Source organism: Aythya ferina (genome assembly GCF_964211825.1).
Source record: "Aythya ferina genome assembly, chromosome: 6".
NCBI classification, from domain to species: Eukaryota; Metazoa; Chordata; class Aves; order Anseriformes; family Anatidae; genus Aythya; species Aythya ferina.
In genome coordinates, this window is record NC_140303.1 from 16133021 (window position 1) to 16156568 (window position 23548).

Below are 23548 nucleotides of genomic sequence, written 5' to 3' on the forward strand. Positions count from 1 at the left end.
AAAATGAAACACTTTATGAACTTGCTATCTTTCTGAGACATCCTTATCATTATCTCATAGCAGCCTCAAGCAAGTTACATTATCATAACAATAACCCAAGTGTCCATCTTGCTGTCTCATCCACACAGATACCCTTTACGAACACTAGCAGCCTCTCTGAAGTCAACTGAGCCACTTGCATGTGTAAGAATGTTTGTTTGCAGTGAAGTTTCAAGGGTCAGGCCCAGCCTTCATTCTCTGTATTTCACAGAGATACGCATTCAACCATGTTCCAGTCTATATCTAGAAAGCATCTGCCCCTCTCGTTACATGGGGAGGAGGGAAGAAAAGGGCAAACGACAACATGCAGGCACTGCAAAGACAAGAAACAATGCTATCTGCAGAGAAACACATACAGCCTGCTGCCCATCAGAAGCTGGATGCAAAGACTCAAGTAGCACAGGGGGAAAAAATAACACAGAGAAGGCCAGCTGTGTCTTGAGGCACAGTTTCAGTCGTCACGTCTGCTGTAGTGTGGAAGATACACCTTATTTTTGTTAGTCATGCTGAGGACGAAGTGAAGCTGAGCTGCCAGCTGGTGCCTTTGGATCCTGAGTGCACTCTCTCTCCTTGTGTAATGTGTAACGAACACATTAAGCAGCTCTCCTCAAATGGTGCAGCCCTTCAAAGCGTGCAGGGTGAGCACCCTGTCATTTTATTGCCTTCTCCAATATGGCTCTAATGTCTGAGCCTGTGTCACCAGGGACCGGATGGGATGTTAGCTACCGCCCAGCCTTTCCAAATGGTACATAAGGATGGCTGAGGAAAAGAAGTGTGTCGTAGCTCTAAGCTGCCCCTCAGTTCATTGAAACTTGAGACCTTTAAGGAAGAGTGGAGTGAAACTACAGACCGTGTTAGTTCAGTACTACACCACAAAAACACTTGGAGTGCAAGCTGGGTTGTAACTAATCAATACTTAATGTTACCGTGAGCGCTTCTGGGTTTCAGAATTACCGTCTTAAAGGTATAAAGCACTCAGAGGATTAAAAATAGTCTTCGGATGCCCTGCTAAGATAAACAGGGGATGTTTGAACTGGTTTGATCCTGTTCTGTTACTCTCAGGCTGTAGCACACCGGGCAGTGCCCTATTGTATTATGCTTCAAAGACCCTCTTCTCCCCCATCAGAACAGAAACAATTCTCATTGGAAATGAACAACCCCATCATAAACGTAAGGTGAAAAAAGTGAGTCGGGCCACGGATCCCTTTTTCTTCAAATAACAGATTCCTGGGTTCACTACTGAAATTATCACACGTCGTCGGTCTGCTGGGGAATAAACTGTACAGCAGCACTAGAGCCCCAGTCATTAGGCACATATGAGCTGATCACATTAACGCGTAATTAGCACATAATTTTCTGGAGATCCCATATGGCTCCAATCATACCATTACTAACAGCAGCCCATCATACCATCCAACAAGAGCAGGTCAAGCCCTGACCTTTTTCTAGCATACATGCTCTGATAATGATAGATACTATTTTTGGCTAGAAATAGATCTGTGGTGTAATTTATGTCCTGGCTTTTTTTTTTTTTTTTTTTTTTTTTTCCCTGCAAGTGAATGTTCTCTTTGATGATCGTGGTGGTGGTGGTGTCTGCTATCTTGCTGCTGTGGCCGACAGTAACATAACAAAGCCGACTAGATCACCATCTCACTCTTAGAACTGAGTAAGAGTCTGGCATTTTACCAGCTCAAATAGTGGTGCACTGGCTGCAGGGCCTGAGAAAAATAATGCAAACATTTCAGCTGTGTAGACGGCTACACAAATAGCAGAGCAGACAAGGCAGCCTCATCTAGGGAGACAAAAGATATGTGTGATGACCTCCTTCCATCAAGTTAAACAACTAAAACCTTACTCCAGCTCACTGGCCCAAGTTCCCCTCCTCCGTGAATGTGCACAAAGGGCAAGGCATTATATCTGCAACTTGGCAGTGTGACAGGAGCCTCGGAAGGATGTTCTGAGGTCAGGTCTCGCCACATCCTGCCTGTATGCGTGCTGTGTGTAGTCGAGGTGCCAGGGGCTGGCTGAGCACACAAGGCAGCAAATGCCAACTTAGGCTGCCACGTTTTCTGCTATTCTGTCTCTGCTCCTCTGGCAGCATCTTCGGTGTTGCTGTTCCATGTGTTGGCTCCATCCCCCTGTGGTCTCCTACTTTTCTTTCACTCCCATTTTTTCTTGAGGGAGAAAAGAAGAAGTTTGGCAGGAAAGACGGGAGCTGCCTCCTCTGTGCCATATGTCCAACATCTTGGTCATTCTCCTTTTAGACATGGTAGGCTTGGATGTTGAAGTGTGACAGAGGTTTCCTTGCCCTTTTCCATCTATCAAGTCTGGCACAACAAGCAGTCTCAACTGAGATATTTTTGGCTGACCGTGTCCCAACATGCCATGCATTGTGCAATTTACTTGGCTTTGTTTCTTACCACAGAAATTAACGAAATCCATACTATTGCTTCTTGCCTGTCAGGAAGCTATACTCCACATTAATCTCTCATTCAGGAGACAGGCTATGTGACAGAGATGATTAATCCTAGCCACAGATAACACTTCCTGTCTTTAAATAGTTTCGGTAGATAAATAACTTCTATAATGAAACACTATCCCACAGAGGGTTTTTGGCCTAAGACAGGAACTTTTGAGTTTTAATTTTGGCTTTCAGACAAAACCCTTTTGTGGCTAAGTAAGTAGAAGCCTGGGTTCTTTCCCAGAGAAGCTACAGCCTTACCTTTTTTTCGAAATCTTCAGGTGTTGCACACATTCAGCACCTGCAAACGCAGCCCTGCTTCTCTGTCCACTTCTTTTGCTGTAAGCTAGTTACAGAGTCACAGCTGTGTTGAAAGCCTAAACAATGGCAGAAGGATCTCTGGAGGTGCTTGAGGCACGGCATGAGGCAGGCTGTAGTCAGGCACAGTGCTCAGAGCTGGCTCTGAGGAGCCTGCATTGTCCTCATGGTCCCCACCAGGACTCGGTCTGTATCTGGAGGACATATCCAGCAGTCCTCGTTCTGGAATCCGGGTCGCACATCCATTCAGTACTGCTGACGGGTGAGATCTGGTCCAAAGCCCATTAAAGTCACCAAGAGTCTTTCCTAATTTAATTGAGTTGGGGTCAGAGCTTTGGAGGACACATGAACCCCCGCCTTCCCCTCCTGTGGATAGCACAGTGGTGATCTAACCCACAGCTGCCTTCTGAGAACATGTTTACACAACTGGGGAAGTCTTAGCCTCGAGAAGATAAAGGACTTTCCACCATGGGCACTGTCCAAATGATGTTTAACAAACAACATTCAGGCTCTTGCAGTCTCTCTGCAGTACTTGCCCTTTAAATCGTTTTTCAAACCACACAGAAATAGAGCGTGCATTGTAGTGATTTTCTTCGATTCTCTTCCAGCAGATAAACCAGGGAGGGGGGCTGTGACCACCGTGTCTTATGGCTGGGGGAAGTAAGTGGAAATGGAAAATGCTATTCGTAGGAATCTTACATTTGCCAAGATATTTAGAAATAGGGAGTGATGATGAGATAACAAATTCTTTGAAAGCACTTGAATTTATTTAAGGAGCTTTTTCTTTTCTGACATGCAAAATAAATGAGCTACATGTTGGAAGTTCGTACTAAAGATAGCTGTGCAGATACAGGAGCATCACTGAGAAACACTGCCACTGCTTTAAACGAGCTACTGGGGATAAACTGCACATGCCTACAGCTGCACCGCTGCTGCTGCTGGGCTGAGCTGGCTACACAGCACTGCAGAGCCTTGCCTGTGTCTGTGCCACTACTCACAACGCCTGAGCACAGGCAAAAGTATCAAGCAGAGAGTGGGACTCTGCATCCATGGTGGCTGGCAGCCCTGGGCAGAGCTGTGTATGATGCTCTGATTAACATTTGAAGCAATAAACCATTGTTCTTTCATAATGATGAAAGGATGGACCTAACATCCATGGTGACTGGCAAAGTAGGGCCCTGGCTTCCAGGACTGTCTTTTAATGCACCATGTGACAGAGAGATGAGGCCAGGTTCCACCTGGAATCCATCATAATGACATCTTCTGGTACCAGTGCAGGCACAAGGATCTGCTAAACTGAAGGGCAGTGGTCCTTGATCCCTTCTCAGAGCAGAGCTGGCACCACAGACCCAGCACGTCTCCCTCTGGTCCCTCAAGAAGAGCCAGTCAGCACAGCAGTGGTTACTCGGAAAAGCAGATCGCCTCACCTGTTCGGCATCCCAGGCTAAGCAGTGAGAAGCAAATAAAGTTCCTGTTCCATGAATTAGATAAACTCTTTTACCCATGCTTAATTTTGACTAGGTATCTACTGGGAAAGGACCTGGGCAGTGTGACTGAATGACCATGCCACTTCAGCACTGCCTGTGAGAGGTGCTTTCCCCCAGATCCTCAGCCTTGCTGGTCTGGAAGTCCAGGCAACAAGGCAGCAGATCACCAAGGCTCCAGGCATCCAGCTCTTCTCAGAGGGCAGTGGTACCTCTGCCCTGGACAAAATCTGCACAGCTAGTGCTTGTGCAATAATTTAAAATCGAATAGACCAAGCCACAAAATCCTTATTTTGATAAGCTGCATTCAAACATGATTTTTCTTAGGAAAATGCTGACTGCTGGGGCTCATATCCATGAAGAACATTGTTCCCAGAAGGGTGGGACTCCCAGAACTATACAGGTAATGTTTTCACGGCAGGGCGGGGAGGTCAGCGTAACAATTGCTTATATTACTTAACTGTAACCTCAACCATTAGATCAGACTTACTACTTCCAAATAGGCTTTGGATGCTCTAGCATAATATTTTAACTCTAGGAGATGAACTTTAAGTTCCAAATGTCATATTTAAACTCCTAAATATAAGTGGCCTGATTTTCCAGGGTGTTAAACATATGCAATGCCTGTTGATTTCACTGAAATGTGAGTGCCTGCCAAACATTTTGGAAAAACAAGCCATTTTATTTAGTCATCAACACACAGGCTCACAAGTTTAAGCAGCCAGGTTTGAGACCTTTTCTTGCTTCACGCAGTTCTGCATTAGCAGAAAATCACTTCCATTAAGAAATACCCTTGGCCTGCTCCCTCCCAGCCCTATTCTGCATGTTGTGAGTATTCATTTAAGGCTGATTTTGTAGCAGCAAACAACAAAACCACATCAATTTGAAATATTCCTTCTATTTTTTAAGCAAAATAAATCATTTCACAAACATTTAAAAAAAATGTTCCTCTCAGACAATGACCTCATTTTTGCACAGCAATTACTACTTAGACAGAAGGGAATTTGTGCTGCAGAACTCAACTCCTCTCGTTAGTACAGATGACACATTTCAGTGGGAAAGGCAAAGTTAAATACACAGCAAGTTAAATACACACAGTGGGTTCCAGCCATATTTGGACTGTATCACAAACTAAAGAACCCTAGAAAATTAAAAATGAGCGCTGCCTCTCAACTCTAATCGAGCTTTATGGTGCTCATCCCACGTGATGCTTGCTAAGAGAGGAACAGTAATGCGAGTAGCAGGAAACAATGTGCCAGGTCAATGCTAGACTGAATGTGCCAACTGTTCAAACAGTCCTCCTGCTGGAGGGGCAGCTAACAGAGAGAGAGGGAAAAAAAAAGATGTAACCCATGTAGTTTATACTAGCTCAGCATTAGTTACAGTGACCAAAATACTTTCTACTTAGGACTCTCTCATGTATGTTAGAGTTATAAATGCTGCCAAATTTTCCTTTCTGTGATTGATGTATTTATATATATAGATACATATATAACAGCACAGGCTTTTAGAGGTCTTAGCTTTAATCCTAGACTTTCAGAAAGAATTAGCAGCATGTGTTGTCTGTATACGTCTCCTTGCTATCCATGGAGTCTTTAGTTTCAAAGGAGGCAACAAATATATCAACACCTAGGGAGTGATTTGGATCTTGAAATCTTGAAGCAGGAAGCATTTATGGGAGGTTGCAGGTAGCCTGAACACACATGCAGGACTGGATATTGCAGACTAAGGGGTCTCAACATAGGATCAACAGCAACAGAAAATTAATTAGAATTACCTTCCAGTTAGCAAAAGTAAGATGGTGAGGCAGCAGACAGGGTTGGGGAAGATTTTGGAGGCCTACGGATGTAGCAAAGGGTGAATTTGTCTCCTTGAAACTTATGTATGTCTTTTGGAAAAAGAAGAAAATATCTTTCTGGGGAATGGGAGTAAGCTTCAGTGCATCTTACTTACACCATCTTGCATCAACATTCTGACCAGCAGTAATTCAGGCTCTGGTTACGTCCTCTTCTGGAGAAATTACGTGTCTTCCCTCAGAGACCCTGGTGACGTGGCGAGAGGCGGATTTGTGGATAGGGTCAGATGAGCAGGTTGTAGGTAACAGAAGTCCTGCTATCAGCTGCTTAACGTGAGGCACTGCTGAGTTACTCACTGAAAGGGAAATCTGGAACCATAGAGATGTGGTCTTGGCATGCTGGGGATCTGGTTGCAGCTTGACATTTAGTGGCAGGATTTCTGTTTAGCTAGTTAAATGTGTTTACAGTGATGTAAGAATAGCTCAGAACAAATCATACGCCCACTTCTCTGACTTTCCAGACACAACCATAATGTTTTAAACACGGGTGCTGGGCTTAGTTTATGTCTTTGACAGTGTATGCGACAAACCCATGACACAGTCATAGCTGGATCCTAAATAAACCTGTGTAATAAACATATCCAAGCAGACAAAAGACTAAGAGCATACAGGGTGCTGCTGGGGCTGATTTCTGGTTGGTTGTAAAACAACAAAAAAACGAGCACTGCTCATGTAAAGGCAACACAGCTGTAGGCATCACCGCTCCCCCAGCCCGGCCCAGCTGCGCAGTGCCCAGCACCATTTTTCAGCCATGACTGAGGAGAGCTGCAGGAAGCAATAAGAGCCTTGCCACATCCTCCTGCAGCCACCAAGGGCCTGGCGCTCCCCGTCCTGCTCCCCAGTCCTAGCAGAGGAGCAGGCAGTGCAGGACAGATGCCTGCCTGTAGCTGCACACACACTGCCCAGCCTGGGGAGCCGTGACCCACAGCACCAGCACAGCACAACCTGCCCTTTGGGGCAGTGGGTCTGTAGCACAGCTGGTGCAGCCCGGCTGGACACGAGGGCTTTACTGCCTGCTGCGTGAGTCAGTACTGCCATCCCCGACAGTGGTATGGGTGTGGTGGCCCAGATCCTGCCTTTGCCGTCAGTGCTCTTTAATGCCAGATATTCACACATATCGTAACAGGGGACCTACATCTTACTAAAGAGCTGACAGTCATTTTTGACACAATAGAAAAAGGGGAACAATGTCCCATGGAGGAAGTGGGAAAGGAAGGACGAGAATAGCAAGGATAAAAACAGGCAGTTACATGCATTGATTTTGAGCACCGTAAGCATTGCCAGATTGCTATTTTTGAGACATTTGTATTCCTACTGGTTCCAGTGGTGGTGGTTACAGATGTCAAAATGGAGTGAGTGCATATGGAAGAAGTTTCTTGGGGACCATGCTGTGGTTTCATATTTTTGTCCAGGCAGTTTATTTTAGAATATAGAGGAGAGAGGTTGTATTTCTAGGGGAAGGCGACTGTTCAGTTGAAGAGGACTTAAGTGAAGAGGGTCTATTGGGCAATATGAACTGGCTACATAAGCAAATGCACAGGGGTACAGTTAGTGGGAAACAATGGGGACTGTCCTTTGAAGCTGTTTTCACTCTGTGGTCTCTAGTTTGCTACTGGTCAGTATATACAATAAATGTTGCATGCTTTTTATAACTGTTTTAGGCCTACGTGTCAGGTAAGTAATCAAGAAAATCATTAATTTTAAATCTAACATCACAAATAACTTATTGAAGTACATTTGTAGATCTTAGGGCTGAAAAAATGTCAGTTATGCTTATGAGCTTTCCAGTGCCTATTTAATGCAAGGGAAAACAGTTTTAAGATGCTAATAGGAGACAAAGTACCTTTCACCTGGACAGCATCATTTTGCAGGATTTCCCTCATAACTTGAAACTCGCCTGTCGATCCTTTTTCAGAAAGCTTGGGCACACTGACTCAGAAGTAATCCTCTAATAAGCAATATAAGTGTGGCAAAGTAAGATGGAGGGGGATTTTACTTCCAGCTTTCTTAACACCATATGTTCACTTAATCCCACTCTTCATTTAGTTAGAGGTAATCCCTGACTGCTTCAGTATAAATTATAAGCATACTTGTATTGTGTGTGTGTCCCCATATGTAGCAGTACACATGTGTGCAGTGTTAGACTTGTAGAGAAATCATACTGATACTTAAGGCAGTTGAGTTTTCCTGAAGCAGACACTCCCAAGTAGTCTACATCAGAAATATACGTTGAGATTCAAGAAGGATTTTAATGAAGATTGCTTGGATTTTTGCCCAGCAAATCTTGAGTAAAAATCTTGAAAGTTATTCTGAAGTGGCATTTAGTTCTTCCTATCTCAACACTGAAATTATTCCTAACATCATGATGGCCCTCTTACAAGTCTAGAAACAATGGATGGGACATGTTAAACATGCTGAAATGTTTATTGTTCACTTCTCATTTCAAAACTTCAGTTGTTCTCTAAACTGTAGAAGTTTCAAAATATGAGAAAACAACTGAAATTTACTGTTCAAAAATCTACTGTCCATTCATCTCCAGCTGTTCAAAAAGAATCAGAAATGTCCCATGACTATTTTCAGTCACTTGGTAGTTAAAAACAACTGCAGTAGTTTAAACTATTTCTTTAAATAATGTGACAAGTCCAGCCAATGTCACTTCAAGTGGTCAAGGCAGAAATTCCAGTAAATCCTAATATATGATTTACAAGGCATATGTCAAATAATTCACAAATGCACAAAAATGACATGGAAAAAAAAAAAAAAAAAAAAAAAACACAAAAAAAAAACAGTACTGCTATATAAACATTTGATAAAGTTAAATAACACAGAACTTCTGTAGAAAGCCGTACTTTCTACCCAGTCTTGCAAGTTGGTGCCAGCTGGCTCCAGAAAGGGAAAAGGTCCACTTGAGCACGGCACTGTTCAGAATGGGGTCTGGGTGCAAGGCATGGCTGAAGATCACTGGGAAAGAACATTTAATGGTAACTAGAAAAACAGAAGTTGTGCCAGCACTGTAACAGAGTCGTATAGTTGTCTCTGCAGCTCCAGCAGCTGTACTACATCGCTGCAGTGCATACAAACAAAGCATCCCCTTGCGCTTACGGCCAGTGCACAACTGGGTGCACCCAGCGCAGCACTGCGAGCTGCTTGAGGGAAGGGACTGCCCTGCTCTGCTCTGAGCTCATGCGCCTCGCCTCAGGCATCGTGTGTGGCTCTGGGCACCACAGCGTAAAAAGGACATAAAATTACTACAGAGTTTCCAAAGGAGGGCTACAAAGATAGTGAAGGGTCTAGAAGGCAAGACATATGAGGAGTGGCTGAGGTCCCTTGGTGTGCTCAGCCCCGAGCAGAGCAGGCTGAGGGGAGGCCTCATGGCGGCCTGCAGCTCCCTCACGAGGGGAGCGGAGGGGCAGGCGCTGAGCTCTGCTCTCTGGGGACAGCGACAGGACCCGAGGGAATGGCATGGAGCTGGGACAGGGGAGGGTCCGGCTGGGGGTTAAGGAAAGGGTCTGCACCCAGAGGGTGGTCGGGCACTGGGACGGGCTCCTCAGGGCAGCAGTCATAGCACCAAGCTGCTGAAGTTCAAGGAGCGTTTGGACAACGCTCTCAGACCCATGGTCTGGTTTTTGGGTGGTCCTGTGTGGAGCCAGGAGCTGGACTTGATGACCTTTGTGGGTCCGTTCCAACTCAGGATATTCTATGCTTCTGTGATTTTATAAGATAGAAGGTCTTGAAGGAAAGACACTTCCAACACTTACATTGAAATCATTGCTCTTCTTCTAGCCCACTGAACAATAGGCTTCCCTTTTGAGGTGAGATTAAATAGAACCTTTTCGGCATAAAATGCAAAACGTCATCATGGAGGAAACAAAAACAAATGGTTAAAAGTGACAAGGCAAACGACTACTTGTTGCTTCTTTTATGCCTTACTCTGCACTGGTAACATGGCCAACATGAACTCTCCCTAGCCCTTCTGAGAAGTGCTTTCCAGCCCATCCCCGAGAAATGCCTAATGCAGACCTGCATTATCCTGGGGCTCTTCCAGTTTGAGCCCCTGTGCCTTAGGGGTCAGTAAGGCCATAGCAAAAAAGCCATTGCAGGAAGAGAAGAACTTTACTTCAAAACTAAAAGACAAACTGAGCTGCAAAGTAGAAATAGAAAGGAGAAACAAACCCAATTTCTTTTCCCATCCCACCCTGCCATTCACCTCATTTAGTATTTTAAACATATTGTGGACTTTTTTTTTTAATGTAAAGTAATAGTTTTTGTGACTGCAGAACTTCTGGCATTTCACTGTGGTGTAAATGGCCAAACCTTTGCCATTACACCACAGCAGATTGGATGATTTAATGCTTATGAAGGTACGTGTGATGTCTGCTCCTATCCTGAAAGCTCTGGTGTTGTTAGAGTGCATTTATGGAAAAGAATCACTGTATTTTAAATGGACCAGATCCTCATAATTATTATGAATAAATAACATCATACTTTTCAGAGGCATTGCTCAAAGAAAGTAAAGATATTCCAAGGTGTATTTACTAGCAGAGTTAGGTGCTGCCATAGCATTGGCATTTTGTTTTAGACTGACCACCCCTACATGTAGTGACCTTTTTACTGAGATTTTTTTTCCTCTTGGTTTTAAAGGTACTGACAGATAGAAAAGTACTGGCTCCTCCCACCCCCAAAAATATTATGAAAAAGCTTGTTTTATGAATAAGTAGCACAACTGCTGTGGTTGGGACCCATAACCACGTTATTTCCCCTTGCAGTCATACTAAGTCAGATGAAGGAAAAAGAGAGGCATCTAGAGTATTAATAGAGTTTGGGGGCATGGTAGATCTTAAGTCTTGTAGCTGTGCTGCAGAAAGCTACTCACTGATCTGCCTCTCAGTAAGGAACTCTAAATATAAAGGTATTTTACACTATTTTTTTCCTAAAGATATAAAAAATATACATTCTAATTGCACTTTAGAGAAGGAAAACTAATAAAGATAATTGTGCTGTTCCTCATTAGTGGAAATGCCCTCCAGTTAACCCGCCTCAAGCGCTTTCAGTATCACGGAATCCCTTGGGTGGGATTTTCCAAAGTGCCAGCATTAGCTCAGCCCTGCTCCCATTAAAGTCATTCACTGATTTCAGCATGGGAGCAGACTCCGGAGAGTCCCTGTGGTGCTCTGTGTGTTGGAGGATCCTAACCTTTGTGTGTGCTGTTGCTTCCCTAGATTTACATGCGTGGCTGCACAGGTGTTCAAACACATCTATGAGGGCCAGGATTTTCCTCAGAGGACCTAAAAAGGAACCAGTAAGTCAGCTGTGTGGAATAAAGAGCAGCGGAGGGTAATAGAAATCATGGAGGAAAAGGGAACTTCATGTAAGATGAAACTTCATCAGGTGCCTGGTGCAGTCAGTTAATTGCAGCCTTTGTATCCCAAATGACAAAGCAAAACCTTCCAGAATACATTTTCAATATTATTTTGTGCAGTGTATTTTCTATCTATGGAATCCAATTGCCATAGGCAGTCATCAAGACAAAGAGTTAAGTAGAATTAAAAAAAGGATTTAGGAAGCTTTGTGAGCAAAAACAACATTTGCAGCTGCATGCGCTAGATTAAAACAGTGCAGGGGGCAAACAAGCTTCCTGCTTCAGCAGCATAAGCTGATTGCTTTGAGGGTCAAGAAGAAATGTTTTCTTGCCATGTGTTAGCCCTGCTGGTTCATTGAGACGTGTGATGGGATGGTTTGACTTTTCACCAAGGAGCGCTCGCGGTGATGAATGCTATGTTGATGCTATGATGCTAGTCTGTGTTACAGCAACCATGGTATTCCCATAAAAAGAATCTCAGCCGATGAGTCCATAATGAATTTGATTGCTGACCTTGGCTCTGAAAGAGGCTTCCTCTCTGGCTTTAGGTAGCTTACTCTCTGTGCTCTAAATCATCACCTGGGAAATGGGAAGAGCGTACTTCTCTAGTTATCAGGAATACAATGAGGGGGAAGTACGTAAGAGATGGCTGTCCTTTCACTCACCCATTCTGTGCTTTGGATTCAGACCTGCCATCCCACTGTAAATCAGGAGTATTTTAGCTAGTCAAGATTTTTCCTGATTTATTCTGATGAAATGAGTTCAAAAGATGGTGTTTTCACATTCCCTTGTTTGTGGAGCTCCTGCTTGAACTTGCTCCCACACAAACAGCAGCAGCCTGTCCTACAAAGGACAGTAGCCCTGAGAAAGTCTCGTGGCTGTAGTCTAGAACAGGAGCAGTTTCTACAACAGACTATGTATCACGATGGCAGGCTTGAGGCCCCAGAAGCTCCTGTCCAAGTCTTCACTCCCATTGCTGACTTCTGTTGCCATTGCACCTGTTGCTTCAATGTCCAGTTCTCTTCAGGTGTTTACTCTGAACAACAGGTAACAGCTGTGAGAAGACATTTCTCAAGTACTGGCTGAACCACCTGAATTATTTATGTTCATGGCTACGGGAGCTACACCTGTTGCTAAGAAATACCACAATACTTCATCATAACTCCTGTTTGGAAACACCACTACAGCTAGCTGAGCAGCAAGAAATATAGCATAGGTCAGGCGAGTTATTGATGCACAAGAAAGGTTTTTAATGATTTTGTACCTTGAACGCTTTAGCTGGCAAAAATCTAAGAACAGATGGAAAGAGTCAAACACTTTTTCTCCTCCTTAGAGCTGGCAGGGGTCACAGGCACAAGGCATTGTGTGATGGGGCAGCAACGTGTGTGTGGGTGTACCCGTGCACGCACGTACATGCACGTATGGATTTGATGGATGGGGTCCGAATCCCCCGTGCTACTCTGGAAGCCGTGCCCGGCATTTCGGGCAGGTCCGCGCTGCCGCTTCCCCCAGCCCCGTCCCGCTGTCAGCTGCGGGTCTGCCACGGCCGGGGCACGGCACGCGCTGCCCGCGCCAACCGCCCAACGGTCCCCCGCGCGCCAACCGCCCCCGCGCGCCAACCGCCCAACGGCCGCCTCAACGGTCACCCCCGCGCGCCCAACGGTCACTCCCGCGCCCGCCGCCTCAGGGAGGGCCTCGGTCGCCCCCCGGGCGCTGGCGGCGAGGCGGGGCGAGGCGAGGCGCGGCCTCCGCGCGCCGGAAGTCGGGCGGCGAAGGGGGGGAGCGCGGAGCGGCGGCGGGGAGCGGCCAGCCGGGAGCGGAGAGCGGGGCTGGGCAGGGCTGGGCTGGGCAGGGCGGGGAGGGAGGGAGCGGCGCTGCCCGATCCCGGCGCGGACGTGCTGCGGCTGCCGGGCGGAGGCGGTGCGGCGGAAACGAGCAGCGGGAAAGGAAGGGAGCGGCGGGAGCCGGGAGCCGCGGCCACCATTAGCGGCGGGAGGAGCAGCAGCAGCAGCAGCAGCAGCCGCGGGGGGCTGCGGGCGGAGCGCGGTGCCGCCGCCTCGCCCCTGCGCCTCACGGACACCGCCGCTGCCCGCCGGGGGCTCCCCGCAGCCGGGGCGAGGTGAGCGGGGAGACGCCTTGGGGGGTGTGTGTGTGGGGGGGGCTGCTTCCTGCCCGGCGGGTGGGGGGCGAAACAAGGCGGCGAGATGCCGGGGGGTGGGTGGGTGTACGGGGGCGCCCCCCCGCACGGAGCGACCCTCGGAACGGGCTGGGGAGCGAACCGGGGCTGCGGCGTGCGGCACCCAGACAATGTCAGCGCGGGGAGTCCCCGCCCTGTGCAGCCGCAGGCAGGCGGCTCCCCGCCACCGGCACCGCCACCGCCACCGCCGTGCTGGCAGCCGCCGGCTCGCACCGCGCTCAGCTCGCGTCTGGAGCCGCTCGGGCTGGGCTGCAGCCCCGTGGGCTTGTGGGCGCTGTGGTTTAGGTTTTGTGGTGTATCTTTTTTTTTTTTTTTTTTTTTTTTTGTTGGGGGTGCGGGTTGTTGGTTTGCTTAAAACCCGAGCCTTTAAGGCCTTTTAGCTCTGCAGCGTGGTGAGGGCAGGCTGGGTTGTGGAGGGGTTGTGGAGGCGCCAAGGCAAGGCTGTGTCTGCGTGGGTTTTCACGATGAGCAGAGGGGGGTGTGTGTGTGTACATGTATGTGCACACATCTAATTGTACCTGGAAAGTCAGTGATGGTGGGAGGGGAAGGAGTGTCTGTGTACACGTGTGTCACGTGACCTGTGTAAAATTGCTACAGGTATGCTCGTTTTTCTCTTACGTTAACGCTGTTTTAAGAAGCCAGTGACTAACCAGTCTATTTTAGAAGATTTGCTTTCTTTGGGGTTTGTTTTCTCATGTGACAGAAAATAGTTCCCTGTGTGTTCAGGTGCTGTCTCTGCATTTTGCCATTTTTACCTGTATTTCAGTTGTTTTATGGTTTTCTACCTAGTCACAGGTGTTCAGAAGGGAAAAAGCAGCAGTATGTGTGGTGTCATTTCTACCGGAGGGTACAGGTGCACTCAATTTGGAACAAGTGCAGTGTCTCATATGGCTGTTACCTCTAGGTTGGCATCCACATTGTGGAGAAATGGAGAACTACTGTTTCATGGGACTGAAAAATCATACCTATGTGTAGCTCCATTCTAAACATAAATGCCTCTTTTCATCTGTTCCCCCTCACTCCTTTATCCTCCAGACAGGGACACATTAGCTTGTAAAACAACACTGAGCAGAAAAATGAGTTTAGATGCTTACTGATAACACAGCATCTAAAACAGCAAACCTCCATGTTTTACTGTCTGCTTAATCAGCTTTTCCCTGGTAAGAAGTTTCTCTATAAAAAGAGAGGAATAGAAAAATCAATTCCTAAATCATCTTGAAGGGAAAAAAAAAATTACAAATTCCAGTTCTGGAAGTATTTTAAACAGTAAGAAATACGGATATGTTTACATCTTCCTATAACGTGCTTATATTCTTCTTGAGTGGGTGTGGTGGTTAGTGGAATACAGAGCTGTTTCTCTGTGCCTAAGTTGACGTGTGGTTTTTCATCGCAGTGGGTGAAACTCCAGTTACTTTACAGAGCTCTGCATTAGGGAGGATTTTTCTCTTTTGTAGAACAGAGAGGTAAGTGGCCTAAGGAATTCTTTTATTGCCCTACTAGAAATGTTATTCTCAGATAATTCCATAATATGACTTGGGTTTTAGACTCATATGACATGCAGTGAAGGATCCTACTGCCAGTGTTTCTCTGACTCAGCATGGGATGACAGAGAGAAAGGTATTGCTAAGCGAGAAGCAGCAATTCAAGGAAGCAATGCAGTTTACCAGTTGTTAATCCCTCAAAAGGTTATTAAAAATAATGTGAAAAGAGACACTGACTTTTTTTTTTATAATTTTGAATCAGCCCTCTTTGCATGATATCATGAGACTATTGCTTTCAGATTTGAATTTTGTTTTATTTTTTTTTTTCCAGGGGAATAATGCATTGATGTAAATTGTTTTGAACCTCCTGTGTATTATATCCTGCTCTATTCTTAATAAGGTAAACCATGGTACAGAGAAGTCCTGTTGATTTACAGGACTGTACGAGATAGCTTTGTTGACTTTTATAGGTAATGTTCAGTATGATTGATTTTAAGAGGCTTTATTTTTCAAGAGGGAGTCTAATAGTCTTTTGAGTATCAGCATATGCGAGCATCTCCTCATTCCTTCCTCTCCCCAAGCTGCTGATTTTTTTCAGCTGTGAAGCTATTGTGTTGTTTCTCTATTTGATTTTTCATATAATATTAACATGTGTTCCTTTGTCTCTTCCTTCAGCATCAGGATTTTTAATAAAAATCAGCTAGCTTTTTTTTTTCCAGGAAAAATGTAATTTGTGCTCTAAATTTACCATCTTTATGCTGTATTAGTCTTATCTTTACTGCTTGTACAACTTATGTTCCTTCATAAAATGTCTTTCAGCAACTGGAGGGGAAAAAACAGAATCTATCAAACTGGGACAGAGTTAAATCCGAGTCACGCAGCCAGTTAGCCAAATAGTGTGAAGAATAGCACTGAAGATCCTAGTCCTTAAATAATCTTAATAGTAGGCTGTCTTAATAATAGAAAAGTCCAAATCTCTTGTGGTAAAGGAAGCCAAAGGTTGCAAAATAATTGCACTGCCTTTTCTGGTATGTTCTGCAAGAATTTTATTACTGAATTTTCAAGTAGAAGAGAGTTGAAATAATGTGCTTCACAGCTTCCCGTTAACATCTGTTCACATTGAGAGATCTGCTGATAAAATCTAGAACTTGTTACGGGCACTTAAGAGAGCAAAAAATGTCCAACTTGTATTTCAGCCCACAATAAACCAAGCACTAGGTGCGTGCTTCATGATGTTTCACGCCCTTTCTGTGCAGTGTCTAGAAGCAAACATGTTGGTTTTTGGCTGAATCAGGCAATATTAGATAAACGAGTTTTATTAAAAGGGGGGGCCAACCGAGGTATTTTATTGCTGACTAAGGTTTAAGATTACATAGACAAGTCAGCAAACTGGTGAGTAGTCAAATCTACGCTCTTTTTATATGGAGTGTAACTAACTCTCCTGTTAATTTTGTTTAAGAAAATGTAGCTGTTACAAAAATAACTTCGTATTATCGAGCAGTTCCTTTAAGTCTTTAAGTATTCAAAATATTTTTCTATCACAACTGGCTATCACAGATGATGAGTATGTACTTTGAATGTTTTCCATCTCTAGGAATGTCTACAAGGTTAGGGAATGCCAGTGGAGAAACTTGCACTGTAATTACCTGTTATAATTGCTAATCTGAGTAACAAGGAATTAAATTTTCTCCTTTTTCCTCTGCAAGCGTTATTGTTACTTAAAAACTGTGTTCATTGGAAATGGCATACTAGTCTCAAAAGCTGAGCGCTTGGAAGTAGTAATAAATACTTAGCTCAGCATACCTCCTCTGAGGAAGACGTAAAATTCTTTGACTCAAGTTGCAAGTAATCATTCTCATAGTTGAAAAATCTTATAACGAATAAGACATGTATCCTCAGCATACTTTTTATGCAACTGCACCAAAGTGTATTCACTGATAGTTTTTGAATTTTCAAAGAGTTAGTCACTTCTCAATTTTGTCCTAAGTAATAATTTTATTTATGTGGTAGGACAGTCTTTAGTTAAAATCTTTCATATCAGGTGTTACATAAAAAATACTTTTCTTGAGTTTGGTTATTTTTTTCTTTAATTTGCTAATGAAGAGTGAGCACTTGAAATGTCTTGTTCTGTGCACTGTCACTCAATTTGTTAGGAACTAAATGGAAGAAGACCATGTGCGTGAGATTGGCCTGAGGTTAAATATCAGGGAAGTTATTTCTTGCCACTTAATTAAATAATGAATTGGCTGAATGCTAGAGGTGGGGAGAGAGAGAGAGAAAGGAGGGGCAGAGGGAAGGTTGGGAATTCTAGAGCTACTAAAAAGAAATACTTTTGAAAAATTTTTAACCATAGAAGAGAGTTTTTTGTTTTTTTACCCGTTACTGTATTACTAGTCTTACCATGTGCATTTAAACTGCCGTAGTCAGAAAGATGATTGAGTCTTCGTTGATTCTGGTGTTTCTTTTTTAGGAAAGCAGGCTGTAAAATGTAAGTTTTTATATGAAAATGTTTTTTAGAGTTCAATGGGGGGATTACTGTATACAGTAACAAATTGTTATGATACCTATTTTTTTGAGTAAATATTTTAGTTTGTTGAAGAGCTCAAGTTGCTGCTAAAAGTGCACTAATGTTGAATAGGGCAAATGGCTAATTGTATAAGGATCATTCTTGTCTTTTAAAAACTCTTAAGCATCATCTGTTGCTGAAATGTCAGTATTATATTGTTCTAACTACCACATATGAACTCTGCTGAAATCTTCCAGAGCTGTTGCAAGGAGGCCAGTACTCTGGGAGTGTAGGTGCTGGGAACAGCAAGTTGTGTTCATGTGTTAGATGAGAGCTGTTTTGCTTGAGCTGTGTTAACATAGATCCAAGTCACCTTATTGCTTCCTACAGTTTATTACAGTACAAAAGCTGATTTCTGTTGGATAAGGATTAGAAAGAAACAAAAAGTGTGAAGGGTGACAATGCTCTCTAATTTTTACAGCTCTGATCAGTTTATTGTGTCAGTACTGCACTTTTATTTAAGAAGTCATTGGAAAGCTTAAACAGAACCTTGTTGTTTCTCTCAAAGAAACAAAGTACGTACAGAGTGGGAAAATGCGTGAAATAAAACAGGTACAGATTTATCTGCCCCCAGCCTCCTGTATCCTTACTACTGTCTGACAACTTCCCCTTTAGACAGCTTTGGGAGCGGTTGCATTGGGACTGACAGAAAGAGCTGTCCCAGGCTAGCGAGAGCTGAAGGCAGCGGATGGCACAGGGTCCTCTCCCACTGCCAGTGCTTGGTTGTCTCATGTCGTCCCTCCCACTCCCCAAAGACTTAGCAACTTGCTATGCTTTATAGGATCTGTAGTGTTCTTGGCATATCTTTCTGTCCTTAGTAGTTGGTTAAAAACCAACAAGTGTATCTGCTCTGTGCTCAGAGGTGAGGTGTGCGATACCTCTGTTTCTGGTAGTGTTTTTTAGTTGTTGCCTTAGTGACTTTGCCAGTAGGAAGGAACAGTGTAATAGTTTGCTCCTTAAGAAAAGGCTCCTAGTGGAGCTTGTTGTTTTCCAATGACACGAGTAGACTTAATCTTGATGCTTTAAGAACAGCTGTTTTTAGCATAGAAGTAGTAGTTAATTCAATGTCATCCCAGTCTTAATGTCTGAACTTGGTTACAGAGTGCTGGTAAGAGTGCTCCCTTAAGCTGGAAACTGTTGTCAAGCCAAAAATTTGTGTTTCTACTATCCTGCCAGTGTTTCTCAGTGATTTGTGAAAAACTTTAGGTTCCTCCAGGAAGTTCTGCAGAACCTTCAATAACTACTGCAGATTTTTTCTTCATTTTCTGAAGGAGTGTCTATTTTCATGATTAAAAAAAAAAAAATCTTTTTGGAAATGTCTCAAAGACTTAATTGCTATTCTTTTGAAACTGTAACTGGTAAATTTGCATCATCTGCTTGTAAGACTGAATTGTGAAGTTTGTGTTGCTAAATAGTGGTAGAAGTGCAAATAAAGTATGTTAAGGGTTGATAATAAAATAATCCTGTCTCAAACAGTTGAATCCTTACTCTGTTATCATTGACACAGTTAAATCTCTTCAATATGTATTATGAAATTGCTTGCTGAGTGTAAGTGCAACATTAAAAGCTGAGTGAGTTACTCCATACTGTGAAATATGCTACCTTTACAAAAATAGAACTCACTTTTTTTTTTTCCCTTCTTATTTTCTGTTATGGAATTTTGTTCTTTTGGAACATTCAGATGGTGGTAAGACAGTTTTGCCCCAATCATGTTGTTTTAATCAGTGCTGAAAACGTTCTTTAAGTTTTCTTTAATGTTTCTGTATTTCTTTTCAGTCTTTCCATTGACTGTTACGATAAAATAACCCATTGTTCAAAATGCCTGCTTGATTAGTTTAACTGTTGATAAAACATACTGAAACCGTTTGACAGATTTTCCTCAGAGCTTTTAGACTTGTAGTGTTACTTTTATCCTTAGCTCTGTGAAGTAGCTGAATTGATCTTTACAATATACCATTAGTAAAAAGACAAACGTTCAGAAGGAATGACTTGGGTGCATGCTTGTGGGCTTTCTGTCAGTCCCTCTTTTCATGATGAGATGTCACTGATAGGTTTCATTATAGGGGCTGAAGAAGATAGCGTTAGCAAAACAAATCTACGTATTGTTTGGAGAGGAAGGAATGTTGCTTCGTCCAGTATTCAAAAATTTCCAAATGTTAGTCTTTATACAGGTGAATTTGTTATACCAGGGATAGCCTCAGCATTGCACTTCTCCCTGTCTGCGCCCCTGATGGTGCTGACCCAGTCGTGAGAATTTTATCTTCCGCTCATTGTTTCTTTAGCAGGTCACATAATGAAATGGTATTAATAGAGCTTAAGAGAAGCAGTTAAAATTAGAGATCATTTTTTTCCTTCTGCTTTTCCTAGCTGAAATGTATTTAGATGTTACCTAGCTTTAGTGTCTACTAAACTGTTGTGCATTTGAAGTATCCTTATAAAATGAGACTGGGGAGATGAATTCCACAGAAGTTCTGTAACCCGCTTTACAAGGTGATACGCAACGTGCCAGACTGGTACAATTGGAGGGGTGATCAGCTGTAGTAAAAGGTAGAAATTGACAGGGGAGCTGTTGAGAGAGGAAGAGAAGCTGCAACGTTGTATATATCTTTCTAGACAGTGTTTATATACTTCAGCAAACCGAGTGGTTCTCTTAAGCCTGGGATGTAAACACATTTTTAAAAATAGTGACAAACTCCTTTCCAGGCTGCTGTTTGCATCTTAAGAGCATTAAAAGGCATCTGTCTAGAGCTTCAGAATCATTTGTAGAAAATATTAATGCACCATGATTTCATAAATGAGTTCATTTGCACATCCAGGTGACATGTTACCTATGCTTGTTTTGTGAAAGCTGATTTACAAAACTGAGGTGGATTCTAAATGAATATTGGAAACAATAAATTTTCAGGCTGTTCTCAAACATCTCATGAATTAAGCTAATATTTGCAGTTTAGCAATAACCTTTCAAAGGTGAAATTGTCATGGGAAGCTTGTTAAGACATCCTACCAGTGGTTAAAGGACAAGATGCTGTATGTGACATAATTGGCGTATCGATTCTAGCTTCCTTCAGAAGCAAGGGCAGGGTTCACTGCTCAGGGCGGTTCCTCCCGGTTGTTCTCTGTAAGGCACATTGCTGATGGGCTGCGCCTCTAAAATAAAGCCTCAGTATTTGGTATTATGCTGTTGGCTATTCCTAGGCAGTTTCCTGTTCATGTATGGTTGTTTTGGACTTCATACTGACTTGCTTAGCTCATGCCTATATAGCGATGAGGCATCTTGCATGGGATTTTTGATTCTGTGCCAGAAGCCAAGCATTCCAAGCTCTTTTTATTTATCGTTTAGCCATTTTGTTTCTTGCTGTCTTGCTTACTAGCAGAAAGATCGCTGTGATCTTGTTGCACCCTCTAAAGTTGAGTTAACAGTTGTTGGAATCTTTACTTTTAGTATACTAACGCGGGTTTGGACTTCCCAGGTGCCTACAATCGTTGTTCACAGGTGACTAAAGACTTATACAAATGTGTTTAATAGAACATTTTATTTTTTTTTTAGTGGTTTGGATTGCAATAGTTGTTTCTGATGGCTTAAGAAAAGCAATTTTAGCTATTATTAATTAGTGGTGTTTTGTTTAGGTAACAGCAAAAAAAGACTAGTAGTTTTCACTCAGTAGTAACTTTGCAAAGTACTAATACTGACTTAAACTTGTCAGTTGCTTTGGCTGTCTCTGAGCATGTCATAGGTAAGGAAAACAGCTGTCTGTAGCTGGGGAACAGAAGGATCACTTTTTGTTTCACCTTTACTCAGGTTTGTCTATCAATAAGTAACTTAGTGATATCTTATAAGTTCCATGAAACTGAAAGGCTATTTGCCAGATTCATGTGAGTACCAACGATAAATTCCTGTTTAGGTAGGGAGGAAAGAAATTGTTTTCCTAATGAAATGTGTTGTTGTTGTGGGTTAGAGAGCTCACTAATTCTCTAGAAGGTGCGTAGCAGAAGTGAAGTCTCATTTTCAGCAGTGACATGGAAGGAGAAAGAGGGCCACAGAGAAAGAAGTATGAATGTTGTCTTTCCTTCTAGCAGCTGGCAGAGCAGAAAATCAAAGCAATGGGGAAATGAATGAAATTCTTAGGAGGAACCACATATTCACATTGCAGTTCTTAAAGTGAAACATGCAGTGTCTTTGTGAAGACTGCTCTTTATTACCTAAAGTGCTATTGATAGTGCATCGTTTAGCTTAAGCTTTTGTGCTTGCTATCCTAGTTAGTGAAAATCAGAGTTTATTGCTAAAATTGAAATAAACAATAAAAATCCATTCAAATGCTTCCGATTGGCTTAAATGAAATCTATTGTGATATTATCCATGTTTAGTTTTAATCTGTGCAAAAAGTCAGAAAGCTTCTCAAAAACAAACAAACACCCCCTTGGAATGATTTATTACTGCTTTGTAATAAGAGCTCCCTAAATTATCTTTTATCAGCTGAAATGGAATATTCCTGGAATGACTAGTGCTCGTTGTAGGGTTGAAAGTCCAGTATAGAGCAAACAATTTTTTTTTCAGATGGTGCACTTTCAACTTCAGTGGTGTGTTTCATTTCTGAAATGTGATGACTTGGGCATCTCTTTTTGAAAAGGTGGGTCATTCAGTTTTCATTCTCCTGAAGTACTGGGCAATATTTACCACTGTCATATAGGAAGTTAGCTTGCATAGACTGTCAGTCTCCGAACACTGGGGAGTGATTTTATTTGTCTCTTTTTCTTCTGTGCCTAGATCTTTCAAATAAATATTAGGTTGGTGTGTCCTATGTGTTTGTAGAACCAAAGAAAGTGAGCTTTGAAGAGGTGTCTTACCAACAGTGCTTTTTTTGTTGTTTTGTTTTGTTTTTTCTCTTCCGTTTCTTGATGCAGAGAATAAAATCCCTGCCTTCTAAGCTTGGTCTCCATCTGTTTGATTTTTTCCTTCTTGGAGGTGCACAATCTTGGTGTGTTTTTTTTGTTTGTTTGTTTTGTTTGTTTGTTTGTTTTTAAATGTACTCTACTTGATACTAGAAGACCAGAACACACAGACACGCATGCACTTTCTGTATGTTTGCTCATTATTAACTTCCTAAGATCCATTTAGTCTGGAATTCTCTTGGATACAGCTGTTGACAGGCTGTGAGCATTTGACAACAGTATTTCTACATACACGATCTGATTAAACATGATACAACGTTAGGAGACCTTGGTATGTCTCGTGTAGACCATCATTCCAGTTGATGCTGCCTAAATCTTTATTTTTGCTGCTTTGAGCGAGTTAGAAGGCAAGATAAATGGCCAGTTGTGCTCTCATGAAAATGTTAAAAATTACAGCTGACCTTATGTTGTCTGCATTCTTTTTGCCTTACAGTATGGATTTAAATACTTGATTTTACAACTGAACATGCTTTCGCTGTTCTGTGCTGTGCCATAGGAGTTGAGAAGGCATAGCCTGCTAGCAGATTTGGCAGCTGCTTCTTCATTCCTAAAATGACTTCTGCAGGGTTGCTTTCCTTAAAATGTTGGTATTTAAGCAAGGTTCAGGTGGTATGATTGACAGTAACATGGAATTAACATATATTCAAAAAACAAGGCTTCTTGTTTCCTTTTTTGCTTTGTTTTTAAAGTATGATTAAGTACATATAAAATTTGGAATATGTAGGTGGTTAACCAGTTAAAAAGTTAAATGATTAGTTCACCTTTTGGAAAGAAAATGAAAAATTTTGCCTGACACTACTCATTATGGCTTTTAGTGCTGTGATGGACTCATCTATTC

At 42.9% G+C, this 23548-nt stretch overlaps 1 protein-coding gene across 3 annotated transcripts in view; it reads left to right on the forward strand.

Annotated features, from left to right (window-relative positions):
* RAPH1 (Ras association (RalGDS/AF-6) and pleckstrin homology domains 1) overlaps positions 1–23548 on the forward strand; it is a 336299-nt gene that overhangs the window by 234130 nt on the left and 78621 nt on the right. Inside the window, exons 1-2 of one of the 3 annotated variants that reach the window (XM_084524566.1) lie at positions 13400–13635; positions 22316–22388. The exons of 1 other annotated variant lie outside the window; for it this stretch is intronic. In XM_084524566.1, the coding sequence (XP_084380692.1) occupies positions 22362–22388 (27 nt within the window). In that variant the 5' untranslated portion in view covers positions 13400–13635; positions 22316–22361. Of the gene's footprint in view, positions 1–13399; positions 13636–22315; positions 22389–23548 lie in introns of those variants that run through there. One more of the 3 variants, XM_084524567.1, reaches the window with a different exon arrangement.